Source organism: Emiliania huxleyi, assembly GCF_000372725.1.
Source record: "Emiliania huxleyi CCMP1516 chromosome Unknown EMIHUscaffold_177, whole genome shotgun sequence".
Taxonomy (NCBI): domain Eukaryota; phylum Haptophyta; order Isochrysidales; family Noelaerhabdaceae; genus Emiliania; species Emiliania huxleyi.
In genome coordinates, this window is record NW_005200814.1 from 78,303 (window position 1) to 91,553 (window position 13,251).

Below are 13,251 nucleotides of genomic sequence, written 5' to 3' on the forward strand. Positions count from 1 at the left end.
AGAGAGATTTTTACCAAACAACTCTAACACGCACACTTTGTTGAGCAGAGACGAAGAATAAAGAAAATAGGCACAAAAATTCTCGTTTTCTTTTTTGCGTTTTGAATAGCATATTTTCTCTCAGATCTGGATGCTAGGATGTGAAGCAAGATAAAGTAGTCTCAATTAAGGCTGTGAATCAGGCGTGGCCTATACTCGCCAGCTGTACTCGCCAGGGCCATCATGCTGAACGAGGATGGCATCCACGCATCGGAGGGGAGCATGATCCAGCAGCGTCAAACGGTGATGACGCTCTGCGCGTGCCAGGTCTGCCTCGCGCTCGCGCTCGCGTCCGCCGGCGCGATGCGGCGCACGCCAACCCTGCTGGTTATGCAGCCCTTCTTCGTGGCTGCCGGCGCGTTCGGCTACTTTGGTGCGCGCGACTGCAAGCCATGGATGATCTCTAGCCACTTCGTCGGCTCGTCTGGCCTCTCTCTCGTGATTGGCCTCTACATCATCGCCGAGTCCTTCCTGAAGGAGTCCGGCAAGGCCGATTTGCTCTTCTTCGCGCTGAATGGGCCGATGGATCTCTTTATGGTGGCCGGCTCCTTCGCGTCGCTCTCCCTCTGGCGCGCGCTTGTCAGGCTGCGGCGGCAGCTGCGGCTGCGGCGGGCGGCAATGTACGAACAGCTCGAGGAGAGCGCCACGCGGCTCGGCGCGCCTGGTGCGGGCGCGAGCCTCTCTCGCGCGCTGCGAGGGGACCTGCTTGCGGGTGCTGCCGAGAGGAGGCAGGTTGGAGGCAGCCTCGGCGACGGCGCCAGCGACAGCCTCCTCCGGGACCTGCGGTGCCCCATCTCTATGGAGGCGCGCCGCGGCGCCCATGCACCTGCCTCGACCTCACGCTGGCGCCGTGAGACCCTCACTCTGACCCTGGCACCTGGCCCTGATCCCCTGGCCCCGAGAAACAAAGGTGATGCGCGACCCGGTCATCGCCCCGGACGGGCACTCGTACGAGCGGGATGCGATCGAGCGATGGTGCCGCGCCCCCTGCCACCCTTCGGATCGCCCCCTCTCGCATCCCTCACCGCACCCCTCCTCCCCCGCCCGCAGGCTAGCCGACCACAGGACGTCACCGATGACGGGCGCCGTCTTGACGTCCCGCCAGCTCGTGCCAAACCATCGGCTGCGCAGCGTGATTGCCAGTCTCGGAGAGGCGCTGCCCCCGCCCGCCTAGAGAAGGCAGCGCCGAGGTCTGCCGCGGAAGCCGGTGTGCTGGCCACGCGCCTGATTCCTGACGTATAGTCTCCCAGACCCGCTGCTCTCGCCGCCGTATCGCTCTCCGCGCGCTCTTGATGTGCTTTTATTACGACAGAGTGAGAGTCAAAAGCGAGAGGCACCGCCACCGGGGTGCAGCTGCAGGGGCCCCACCTGTGCGCCAGGGGGGGCGGGGTGGCCTCCCCGCGCGCCGCGGTCCCCGGGTCCCTTTTGCGTTATTTTATATTTATTTTTTTTCACCCCGCGCGCGTTCAGGGCACACCGGGGACACGCGGCGAGAGCGCGGAGCGCGAGATACTTTATTCAGTATATCATGTCAAACGTACACAGAGTCAGAGAGCGCGCGAGTGCTGTCTGCGCGAAGCGGTGAGAGTTACGCCCGAACCACGCCGATGCTCTGCACGTCCAGCCGGAATCGCCCCTCCTCGAAGCGCGGGTTGAGGCCCGCGTCGTACTCGAACTTACTCAGCGCAAACTGCAGGGCGGTGCAGCGGTCGGCGCGGAAGGGCCTCGCCAGGCGGTCGGTGCGCGCGAATCGCGTCGGCACAAACCCAGCCAGTGGCAGTCGCGCCGTCGTCCACTCTCCAGCCGCGGTGTCGAAGCTCTGCGTCCAAGCGACGCCGTTCCAGTCCTCGTCATCTCGCATGACAAACTTGAAGCGGTTGCCGTCGCCTCGCACGCGGAGCACGACGGTCAGGTCGCCGCCGCCCTCCGCAGCGGCCGCAGCCGCACGGAGGTCGAGCGGCGGCGACAGCGTGCGCGTACGAACACCTGTGAAACCGCCTCCGCCGCGAGTCGTCACGACGCCCTCGAAGCGGCCAACGGCCAGCCCATCGTCGTCCGTGGTGAGCTGGAAGGACGAGGCGGAGCGTCCGCCCATCACCACGTCGTCCAGTGTACCCCACTCCAGGCCGAGGCCGCTCGGTGCTGAAGCATCGAAGACGAGGCCGCCAGCAGGCGCAGTGGCGCGGCCGCCGGCGAGCCCGGCGACCAGCCGCCGCGCTGTCGCCTCTGGCCCGTTGAAGTAGAGAAAGCTTCGCAGCGCTCGCAGTGGCGGAGGCTCGTCAGCAGCCTGCAGGCGGGTGGCGCTGCTGCGAGCAGGCAATGCGCTTGCAAAACGGGTGGCGCCGCTGCGAGAGAAAAAGCCCATGACTGGGCCGACACGCAGCAGCAAAAAGGTGAGAGCCCAAAATGGTGTGCGTGAATCGTGGCGTTTGGTGTGAACCTTGGCCATGGCACAGTGCTCAGCGTCGGTCTGGTGGTTTGGCCTCCTACTCGTACGCGAGTAGCTGGACACTCACCTGGGAGCGGAGTCCAGGCAAGTAAACAGGCTTGTTATTGAGAAGAAAATACCCCTATGGCGCTGTGCGCTGGCCTAAACAGAAAGGGGAGCCGCAATAGCCGGGAGGCACTCTGTCATAAACAAGAACAAATAACATGTCACAAAATACCACGTTCGGATCGCTCCTCATCGCAAACCCTGTCAGCAGTTCACCTACGGGTATGTTCGTGAGAGCTACATGTACATACACTGAAAATGTTCGTCAGAGCCAGTTTTTGCCACTTCGTTAGCTCTCCAGGGGTCTCTAATCTTGAAATCCGAGACCCAAATATCAGACCTCCCGGCAAATTTAACGGTTTGCTTGCCACTGCGTTGCCGGTGCTCCGCGCCTAATTTTCCTTAGGGTCGCGCTGGGTCTCACATTTGTCCAAGCGCCGCCACCGGCTCATGTACGGTGCCGGGATCTTCGATGCCGACCTCGCAGGCCTCGAGGGTCTTGCCCAGGCCGCCCAGGCCGCTGGCGGCCCTGAGACTGCACCTGAAGCCGGCGGCGAAGCCGCCGTAGACGGGGCCGCTGGCGGCGAGCCTGCAGCGCAACAACAGCTAGACGCAGCGAGACTTGCGTCGGCGCGCTTGATTCAGCCAGGCTCTCTCCAGTACTCCATCCCGAGTATGTGGCCCAAGGGCGCTGGCGCACCGAAGAAGCCTCGCCGGGCAGAGCTGCGCGCAGAGATCAAGCGGCGCGACGCGACGGCAAGGCCTAGCTACTGGTCCGAGCCGCAGTGCTACCAATGGCTGATGGCGCACGCGATCCCCGACGAGGCGGCTACAGCAGATGCGGCAGCAGCGGCGGCGGCACCGGCACCAGCCGCCGCAGCAGCACCTGCCCCCGCAGCAGCGCCTGGCGCTGCGCCTGACGCTGCGCCCGTCACCGAGGACGAGGCAGCGCCGGCGGCTGCCAAGCGCTGGGTGAAGGGCAGGCACCTGACTCGCCTCGCCCACTCCATTGTCGCCAACAAGGACGCCTTCCTGCAGCGCAATGCGCCGCGCACACGCGCCGAGATTGACGGTGCTGCCAAGGACTCGGCCTTTCAGGATATCGCGCTCACCTTCAACAGCCCGGAGTTCAATCCCGTGCTTCACGTCAGCGCTTTCGACAGCGACATGTTCGAGGAGGCGTCGCTCGACCCGACCTACAACGGCTTGATCATGGATGCGCCGAAGCTCGCGGCCAAGTTCAAGGAGGCGCGCACCTTGCTCATGAAGGCGCTGCACAACTTCCGCACGTCAGGCATGGGCGATTGCGCCGACCCGGACAAGCTCGCCGAGGACAGCACCAAGGTCTACTCGAACAACTTCCGCAACTTTGTGCACGACGATGCGGCCTTGCTCTACTTCTACTGCGTCCTCATCTCGTACGACCTTCTCAAATCCGCTGTGCAGGACATGCCCCCGGGAACTGGCCACCACGGCACGAGCAAGCGGCGCGCGTCGGACCCTCTCCCCAAAGGCAGGAACGACAAGCGCGCAAACATGCAGCTTGAGCTGCTGCGGGCGCTAAAGGAGCCAGCGCAGGTCGCGCCGGTGCAGGTCACGGCGAGGGCCAAGACGGTGCAGGAGCAGCGGTTCGACTTTTTCGTTGCCGAGTCCGCGAGAATGCAGGCGCATCGGGGAAAGATGGAGGTGCGCCTCCCTCCCCTTCTACCCAACCGTTGCGCACATCCCCAGCCCATCCCAGCCCCGTCCCTCCTGCTCTGATCGCAGCTCGAGACGGTTTACGAGGAGGCACTTCGCCAGACCAAGAAGTCCATCGCGGAGTACGAGGCTCGCGGCGAGGAGGTGCCCGGTCGGCTTGTGGCGAAGGCAAAGCGTCTCACTGAGCAGCTGGACAAGCTCGAGGAGGATATGCCCGAGCCGACCTTTGTCGACCCGCCCGCTGCGCGTGCTGCGCCCTCTGCTGAGCAGCAGCCTCGCTCCACCACCACCGCCGCCGCGGAGGAGGAGAGTGGCGAGGAGAGTGGGGAGGAGGGTGAGGAGAGTGAGGAGGAGGATAGCGATAGCGAGATCGCGCGGGAGGAGGCGGCACACCACGCCTCCAACGCGCGCTGCGGCCTCGGCGCCTGCTAGCTAGAGTGCGAGTGGGGCTTTGGCGGTGTCCGTTTTTATTTTATTCAGGTGGATTGCGCGCCCGCTTCTCTTTCTGGGATAGCTTGACCTATTTCTTTCTCATCCGTCCACCTCCTATAGACGGCAGTTCGCGCCAATCCTAAAATTTGGCTATAGTTGGCGGCGACATCTATAGCTAAAACTTCCGTCCCTTCGGCCCTTCGCGCGTTGTGGGCCGCCGGGGCCTGCCTGGGTGGAATCGCGCTCGCCCTGGTCGGGACCAGCCGTCTCCGCCGTACTCGCTCCTCGCGGCGCTGTGATCGGGCGTGGGGTGCGCCAGCATGTGCACCCCTTCCTCCCGCACGCTGTGGCTTGCTTGCGTAAGCGCATTCGGTAGCGCCGAGGCATGGCAGTCGAAGCGAGGACCGGCGACAGCCCGAGGCGCGCCGCAGCGAGGGCCTGCGACAGCCCGAGGCGTGCCGAACCCGCTCTCGTGTGGAGTGCCGCCCTGATCCGTCCCCAGGGTCAGCCCAGGGCCGATTGTGCCGCTCTCGAGCAACCCATCACGAGGAACCTCCCGCACCTTTGCCCCTCTCGCCGCAGGCTCGCGGCCCTAAATGGGCCATCCGGCGAGTATTCTGGTCGCTCCCGCGTGCGGCTCGAGCGACGGGCGACCGATCGCACTCTCTCCCGCGCCCGACGCGCGCAGGTGTGCATCTTGCTTCTTGGTGGCTCGCGACCTCGCACACAGGACACAACCTACGAGCGGGCTGCAACGGCTGCGCGCCGGCGGCGCTTCTTCTTGCGCAGACCGTGCTGCAGCGCAGGCCGGGCAATGCCCGCGTTGCGGATCGCCTGAGCGAGTGCCTCCTGACGCCGTTTCCCCGCGTCCGCAGCAACAGCGCGGCGCATGCGAGGCTCGGGAGGAGGTGCATTTGCGGCAGCCGTGTCGAGGTACTCCACGGGTCGCCCCTCCCGGTCGAACTTGGGCACGCGCTCCCAGCGGCCTGGCTGGACCTCGCCGAGGCCGTTCTTGAAGCAGGTCTCTTCGGTGATGCGCTCGTCGATGCACAGATTGTGCAGCCGCATGCACGCGCCGATGAGCGGAGCGCGCCTATCAAACCGCACAGACAGGGGGCGCCAGAGGACACCCCAGCGGCGCACGAGGATGCCAAAGGCACACTCGATGGGCATGCGTGTGCTGGACTGCACATAGTCGTACGCGTCGCCTCCCCCCGGGATAACCATGTGTGGCGCCCGTGTAAACGCCGAGTCGCCATTAATGAAAAAATCGGGGTGCAGCCGGCCGGAGGCGAGCAGCTTGCCCAGCTCCGAGGCAGCGTGCGCCATTGAGTCATGCGTAGTTGACGCCTGGCTGATGTCGTACGACAGGAAGCGCCGGTGGTAGTCGCACGTGGCGATGCAGAGCAGGCCAAACTCGTCCTTTCGCGCCACAAAGTACGCGCCGGGGTTGGGCACAGCGCAGCCGGGGTTGACCATCTTGAAGATGACGCCATCGATAGCTGCTACCTGCCCGCGCCACACACGATCCGTGCGGTGCGAAGCGAACTCGGCCTCCAACACCTGCCGCAAATCAAGCAGCAAGACTCACAATGTATGTGCGGCCTGGAGACGAGGTCTCACAGGTCGAACATACACCTTCAACCTTTCCACATCGTCAGGTTGGGAACTCGATCGGGTACGTCAGGTTGATGGCGTCGACCACGAGCCACAGGCAGTGGAACACCATGGACTTGCTCACGTGGTAGATAAGCTTGATGTCGAGCACCGCACCGCCGGCCAGGAAGCGGAGGGACATGGCCAGCTTGGTCGCCGGCTCGATCAGCGTGCCCTTGCTGCAGAGTGCCTGCTTCTCACTCACACACAAGTGCGGCTTGATGCGGGCAAGCAGCCGGTAAAAGGCCTCGGCCGTCAGGCGGTAGCGCAGCTTGAACTCAGCAGCGGTGAGGCGCGCCACATGCGCCGCCCAGTCAAACTCTGTGTCGCGCTGCTTCTTGCCCTGCGGGCCCTGCCCGTTGCCAACGTCAGCGGCGAGCAAAGCAACGATCAGCTGGTGCCGACGGTGAGCAGCAGCAGCAGCAGCTGCTGCTGCTGCTGCCTCGTCCGCAGCAGCCTCTTCAGCCTTGGAGAGCAGCGCCCGCTGCATTGGCGTTGCGCGCGTACCCGAGGTGTGGTGCGTCGCAAGGCCTCCACACGCGTGCTCGTCGCCCACATCCTTGAACAGAGTCTCGCGGCCCGCGAACTCCGGCCTCCGGGATTCGCGGGTCGCCATGCAGGACGTTGGTCGACGGGCGAAGCGAGGGAAACGCAGAAATAGAGACCTCGAACGCGAAGCGTTGGCAAAAACTGATGTCTTGGCCTCTGATCGCGGGGATAAATATTTGGGTCTCGATATCGGACCCACAAGAGCTAACCGAAGTGGCAAAAACTGGCTCTCATAACCAGAAAATGTTGTGTCTATTCTTCTGCGTCCCGCCCGCGCGCGAACGCGGTATACTTGGATATTGCTGCTGCAACGGAAGCCAAAACTACTACCGCCGTCGCGAAGCCTGGAACCCGCATGCCACGCATGAGACGCGTCTTCAGGCGGGCGGCGGCAGTCGCCCGGCGCTCGACCTCCTCCTCTGACGGGCGCGGTGTCTCGGATGCTGCGAATGCGATGCGGGCTGCGCGCTCGGCTGGCAAGGACGCAGCAAGGGCGGTGAAGGCTGCTGTGACGCGAAGATCTTCGGCGGGAGAGGCCAGTGGCATAGAGAGTGCGGAGAGGTGCTCCGTGGAGTCTGCCGGCGGGCGGCGACAGACACCTCATCTGGAACGGCTCGGCTCCCTCACCGACGCCTCCATAAATGCAGCCTTCGATGAGTTCGACGCCAACCACTCAGGTACGGCGCTCAATCACGCTAGTGCATTCTCCTTCGCCTCCCCACAGTACCACGGCCGATTTTCCGCGTCCCGCACAGGCCAGCTCGACGCCAGGGAGCTAAGAGACGCGCTGCGTCATTTGGGAGTGGAGACAAACACCCTAGAGGCGGCCCGAATGCTACGCACTTTCGACACAGACGGCAGTGGGATGATCGAGAGGGGAGAGTTCTTGCTCATCGTCCGCCGCCTGCTGATTATGCGTGCAGAGGGCGCAGCGGGTGGCGGCGGGTGCCTCGAGCGTGCACGCGGCTGCTGCCAAGTCGCAATCCTCGAAGTTTCACGGCTCGGCGGGGCTGTGCGGCGCCTCCTCGAAAGCTGTTCGAGATTGTGCTTCGGTGGTGAATCTCGCAGCAGCTCGGGCGGGGGCGGCCTGGGACCGCGGCGCGGGGGCGGGCGCGACCGTATACGAAGGCAGAGGGAGGCGGAGATCACCAGCGTCAGCGAGCGCCCCCTATGAGCAGCGGTGTTGTGTGCGTCTTTTATTGGAATTATTTGGATTGGCATTTTAGTTGATCTACTTGACTGATAGCACAAGACGCGTCTACCCGGCTTTCTTCTGCGGCCGCTTGCGCTGACCGCTGCGGGTCTCGGGCTTTTGCTGGCTGGAACATGGCATGTAGCTGGCCATGCACCGTCTCTCTGCTTCACACCAAACGTCTCCTGCGTACGCGTTGCAGCCGTGGTGGTCCCACGCTTCGAACTGGTACACTGCCGCCGTCATCGGCGCGAAGCACGCAACCCACAGAAGTCGGAGTCGCATGGCGTTGCGATGTGTTGTTTTGTTGTTCGTTGCGTGCGCAGGGAAATGCCGCGGTGGGCGCTGCTGGCCTGCTCAGTGTGTTTGGCGACGGGCGTGGGGAGCGGTGACGCGATGGCGTGGCGGTCGTGCGCGAGCCGCACGGAAAATTCTTTTTAGGTGATTATGTTCGGCGCTTTCTCTTTTTCTGGTCCCCACACTCGCTGGATCGCTTGTCATGTGAGAGGGTGCGTTGTGTTCTTGTTGCCTATCCGCTTTCTCTTTTTAGTCCATTGTAACGTGAGAGAGTTAGGTGTGTGTGTGAGAGAGAGTTAGGTTAGGCGTTAGGTAGGAAGGTGAAGAACATCCGGACTGGACACCAACGCGGTATGGGTGGACGGTAGACAGGTGATGACGACACGCACGACGCAAGAAGAGTGTCTTTTTCACTGCGTGCCACTTCCGTCTTTTTCACTGCGTGCCACGCTGGAGGCGCTCGCCGCGTGCGGCGATTGAGCGCCTCCCTCTCTCTCCGGCTGCGCGCCTGACCGGTGCGGCCACCGCCACCGCGCCGCGACCGCTGCCGCAACCGCGCTGCACCGACCCCACTGCACTGCGTGCTTGCTCGCAATGCTGACACGCTTCGCGGCAATGCTGGCACTCCTCCCACTCGGCTGCGCGCTGCTGGCGCCGCCGCACGCCGGCGCCGGCTGCTCGCTGCTATCGCTGCCGTACGAGCGCCTTCACTCTCTCGTCGGCGGCGCCGGCGCCAAGAGCGTCTGGCGCCATCTGCGGAGCGGGCGCGACCCTGCCGCCGCCGCCGCAGGTGCCGATGGGCTGGGTGCCGCGGCGCGGGCATCGCTCGCCGCCCACACCTCGCCGTCGCACGTCGCTCCCGTGGTGCGCGAGCACTCCACCTCGGACGGGACGCGCAAGCTGCTGCTCCGGCTGAGGGACGGACACGAGGTGGAGACGGTGCTCATCCCGCCGCGGCCGGACGTGGCGGGCGGCGGGCGGGCACGGAACGCGCGCGCACGCAGCACGCTATGCGTCTCTTCGCAAGTCGGCTGCCGGCAGGGCTGCCGCTTCTGCGCGACGGGCACGATGGGGCTCTTTCGCTCGCTCGACACGGATGAGGTGCTGGCGCAGGTCTTTGCCGCTCGCGGGCTCGCCGAGCGCGAGGCGCTGCCGCCGCTCTCCAACCTCGTGTTCATGGGGATGGGCGAGCCGGCAGACAACGTGCCTGCCGTGCGTGGTGCGCTGGCCGCGCTGACCGACCGGCGCCGCTTCGGCTTTTCGCCGCGCGCCGTGACGGTCTCAACGGTGGCGCCGACCGCCGCTGCCTTTGGCGCGCTGCTCGGCATCGGGGAGGAGGAAGCGCCGCCGCCGCCCGCGCTCGCGTGGTCTCTGCACGCCGCCGACGCCTCCCTCCGCCGCCGGCTCGTCCCGACCGCCGTCGACGAGCCAGAGGCGCTGCGGGAGGGGCTATGCGCGGCGCTCGCGGCGCTGCCCCCGCGGAGGAGGAGACTCGTCGTCGAGTACGTCCTGCTGGGCGGCGTCAACGACGGGCTGGCCGAGGCGGACGAGCTGGCCGCCTTCCTGCGCCCCGTCGAGGCGGCCTGCTTCGACCCGGGCCGGGCGAGCCGCCGCACGGGCGTGCTGGTCAACCTGATCCCGTACAACGACGGCGGAGGCGGAGCGGCGGCGCGCCTCGCCGCGCGGTACGAGCGCCCGACATGGGCTGCGATCGACGCCTTCCAGGCGCGGCTGCGGCAGCGCGGCGTGTGGGTCTCCGTCCGAGCGCAGCGCGGCGCCGATGACAGCTCGGCGTGCGGGCAGCTCTGGGCGCAGCAGCCGCAGGCGCGCCGCCACCAACCGGCGGCGGGGATGGTGTGACGCGTTCGTGGCTGCTTGTGTCCTGATGTCGTTGCCTCAGTGTCTCAGGGCACATACATACGCGATACACGGGGCCATGTGGATGTGTGTGACAGAGAGTCTCTGACTGAGTGAGCTGTCCGTATACACACCCGGTAGCTGTACCCGTTTAGCGTTTACTAGTACGTCTTTGGGGCACCGAGGCCACCATACGAAAAACGACCTCAGGCCATTTGTCGACACTCGACGACCTTCCTCTTGGACGCCCTCTCTCCACCACACACTAGCACAAAAAAATAGGCCCGGCCCGCTAGTACCGATCCCAACGCGTCTCGCGTCCCTCTCCCCGGACCCTCCTCCTTCCAGCCTGCCGCCTCCAAATACACAACGCGCCGCCGCCCGCGCCGTCACCGCCTCCCCGCGGCCTCGACTAGCTTGGCCTGCTTTTGCGCGAGCTTGACCAGCTTCTTGCGCTGCGACTTTGAGAGCGGCTCGCCCGTCGCGTCCTCGAGCGGGATGCCCTCGGCGTCGAGTGCGCCGTAGCTGCTCTCCCGCCCAAACAGCCCGTCGTGCGCCGGCGAAAACATCTCCGACGGCGGCACAGAAGCGCGCGCCGCCTCGGCCGCCTCACGCGCCGCCTGGTCGGCAGCGCGCGCCGCCTTGGCCGCCTCGGCCTGCGCCGCCGCCTCGCGCCGCCGCGCCGCCTCAGCGAGCACCTGCCAGCACCACGGGGAGGGGCGGGACGGGCGTGTGAGACGACTGCCCCGACACCGCAGCCTCCCTCCTCCCCTGCGCTCACCCGCTGCGGCTCGTCGATCGCAAACTGCGCCACGCCCGACGGCCGGTCCTCGATCCGAACCCCGAGCGCCTGCGCGCGGGAGAGGGCGGGCGGGGATGGGCCGCGAGCGGCCGGCCAGCGCCATGCAAGGCAGCGTCTGCCGGCAAGCCGAATGCTCACTGCTACTACACACGCTGTGGCTGCTACAGTGCGGCTGCCGGCAAGCTCTCGTCGCGAAGCGCGTCGCACACGCGCAGCACCTCGTCGGCCAAGCCGGCGCCCTCGCCGCCCGACCGCTTCGCCTCGATGGCGATGGAGCGCACCGTGTCGCGGAAGCTGCTCACCGCCTCGGTCAGCTGCAGCGGCGTCGCCGAGTCAGCCGAGCCTGCTGCCCCTGCAGCGTCCAGCGCCGTCTCGACCCCGAACGCGCCCATCACGCGCCTGTAGTAGCGGGCGACGGCGTGCAGGAGCGTCGCGCCGCGCTGCGGCTGCGGCACCTCGCCCATGTACGAGTTGGCCGCGCGGATCAGCTGCTCGAGCCGCTTGACCGCGCTCGGCGTGTCGATGCAGTCGAGCAGCGCCGCGTGCACCGCCGCGCGCTTGTCGACGAGGGCGTCGTTGAGGCGCCGCTCCTGATCGCCCCACCGGTGCAGCACCTCCTGCGGCGCGGCGTCGGCCGCCGTGTCCGCCTCGCGCAGCCGCGCCGCGAGCGCCGCCTCGAAGGCGCCAAAGCGGCGCTCGAGGTCGGCGGCGGCGGCCATGCTGTTTTGCGAGTACTCCATCGGCTGGTGGTACTTTTGGAGGAGGAAGAGGAAGCGGAGCTGGCGCGCCGAGTAGGTCTCGAGCGCCTCGCGGATGGTGATGAAGTTCTTGAGGCTCTTCGACATCTTGAGCCCGTCGATGGACAGGTGGCCAGAGTGCCAAAAGTAGTTGCACGCCTTGCAGCAGTCGTAGTGCGCCTCGACCTGCGCCATCTGGTTCTCGTGGTGCGGGAACTTGAGGTCGATCCCGCCCGCGTTGATGTCCACCTCGCCGCCCAGCAGGTCGGACATCATCGCCGAGCACTCGATGTGCCACCCCGGCCTCCCCTCCCCCCACGGGGACGGCCACGCCGGCTCGCCCGGCTTGGACGCCTTCCAGAGCGCAAAGTCGGAGGGGTGCCGCTTGTCTGCCTCGGCACTCGAGGCGGAGAGGGCGCCCTCCCCCTCGGCGAGGAGCTCCTTGTCCGCCAGCGCAGAGGCGTCGACGAGCTTGCCGTACACCTTGCCCTCCGACGAGGTGAAGGCGGCCGTGTCAAAGTAGACGGAGCCGTTTGCCTCGTAGCAGTACCCGTTCCGCGCAATCGTCTCGATGTAAGAGACGATCTCGGGAACGTAGTCGGTGACGCGCGTCACCGCGTCGGGCGGACGCACGTTGAGCGCCGCCATGTCCTCGAAGAAGGACGCCTCCTGCTCGAGGGTCAGCTTCACAAACGCCGTCTGCACGTCGCACACCGCCGGCGGAGAGGCCATGCCGGCGGCGGCGGCGGCGTCGCGCAGCGCGGTCTGCGCTCCGACCAGCTCCAGAAGCGTCGGCTTGGGCGCCGCCAGCGCCGCCTCCGCCGCCTCCACCGCCTCGCGCAGCGCCGCTGCCCCGGCCGCCTCCGCCGCCTCCGCCGCTGCAGCGGCGACCAGCGCCGCCATCGCCTCGAGGTGGTTGCGGTGGGTGCGGAGGATGATCTTGTCGTCAATGTCGGTGATGTTCATCACAAACATGACGGCCAGCCCAAAGTAGTCGCAGAGCACGCGCCGCACGATGTCGAACCCCATGTAGTTGCGTGCGTGGCCGAGGTGCGCCGCGTCGTAGACAGTGGGGCCGCACGTGTACCACTTCACTCGGTCCGGGTCGATCGGCACAAAGGGCTCCAGCTGGCCCGTCAGAGTGTTGAGCACCCGCAGCCCGCTGATACCTTCGGAAGAGCTCAGCGCCGGCGCCTCGCGCCGCGCCGCCGCCGAGGCGCAGCCGGCCGAGGCGCCCGGCATGCCGGCGCGCAGGCTGGCAGCCGGGCCGAGCAGGCGCGAGCCGGGGCGGCGCGACATGTGCACGAGGTGCAGCGCGCGCGTGCGAGCCGCCAGCATGCCGACGAGGAGAGCGGCCAAGCGCATCGATTGGGCACGGTCGATATGGGCCAGCTCGCAGGATGGAGAGAGCGAGGGAGAGCGAGGCGGGCAAGGGTGCTGGAAGCTCGCACCAGAGCCCACGAAAGAATTTAACAAGACAACTCTCTCTCACAGCACA

At 66.2% G+C, this 13,251-nt stretch overlaps 3 protein-coding genes across 3 annotated transcripts; 1 reads left to right on the forward strand and 2 right to left on the reverse strand.

Annotated features, from left to right (window-relative positions):
• Window positions 1-1,645: 1,645 nt before the first annotated feature.
• On the reverse strand, window positions 1,646-2,158 carry EMIHUDRAFT_57638 (hypothetical protein; the record flags this gene model as incomplete). Its single annotated transcript, XM_005783745.1, has 1 exon — window positions 1,646-2,158. A coding segment is annotated over one exon (513 nt), but the record flags the coding sequence as incomplete, so codon positions are not given.
• A 6,814-nt stretch (window positions 2,159-8,972) lies between these two features.
• Window positions 8,973-10,217, forward strand: EMIHUDRAFT_72378 (hypothetical protein; the record flags this gene model as incomplete). Its single annotated transcript, XM_005783746.1, has 1 exon — window positions 8,973-10,217. One exon carries the CDS (start codon window positions 8,973-8,975, stop codon window positions 10,215-10,217), a length of 1,245 nt encoding a protein of 414 aa, XP_005783803.1.
• A 160-nt stretch (window positions 10,218-10,377) lies between these two features.
• EMIHUDRAFT_468204 (cysteine--tRNA ligase) lies at window positions 10,378-13,199 on the reverse strand. The gene is made up of 3 exons (XM_005783747.1): window positions 11,235-13,199; window positions 10,996-11,064; window positions 10,378-10,912 (listed from the first exon to the last, which is right to left on the reverse strand). The coding sequence occupies exons 1-3, from the start codon at window positions 13,116-13,118 to the stop codon at window positions 10,604-10,606; spliced, it is 2,262 nt and encodes a 753-aa protein (XP_005783804.1). The 5' UTR covers window positions 13,119-13,199; the 3' UTR covers window positions 10,378-10,603.
• Window positions 13,200-13,251: the final 52 nt, after the last annotated feature.

What these genes read in the sequence shown, in the direction of transcription:
- EMIHUDRAFT_468204 (XM_005783747.1), bottom strand. Translation starts at nt 13,118, where the DNA reads ATGCGCTTGGCCGCTCTCCTCGTCGGCATGCTGGCGGCTCGCACGCGC. An exon ending in GCGCCGGCTTGGCCGACGAG is followed by an intron (nt 11,065 to 11,234) that starts GTGCTGCGCGTG and finishes TCCCGCGCGCAG; the next exon opens with GCGCTCGGGGTTCGGATCGA. An exon ending in CGATCGACGAGCCGCAGCGG is followed by an intron (nt 10,913 to 10,995) that starts GTGAGCGCAGGG and finishes TGGTGCTGGCAG; the next exon opens with GTGCTCGCTGAGGCGGCGCG.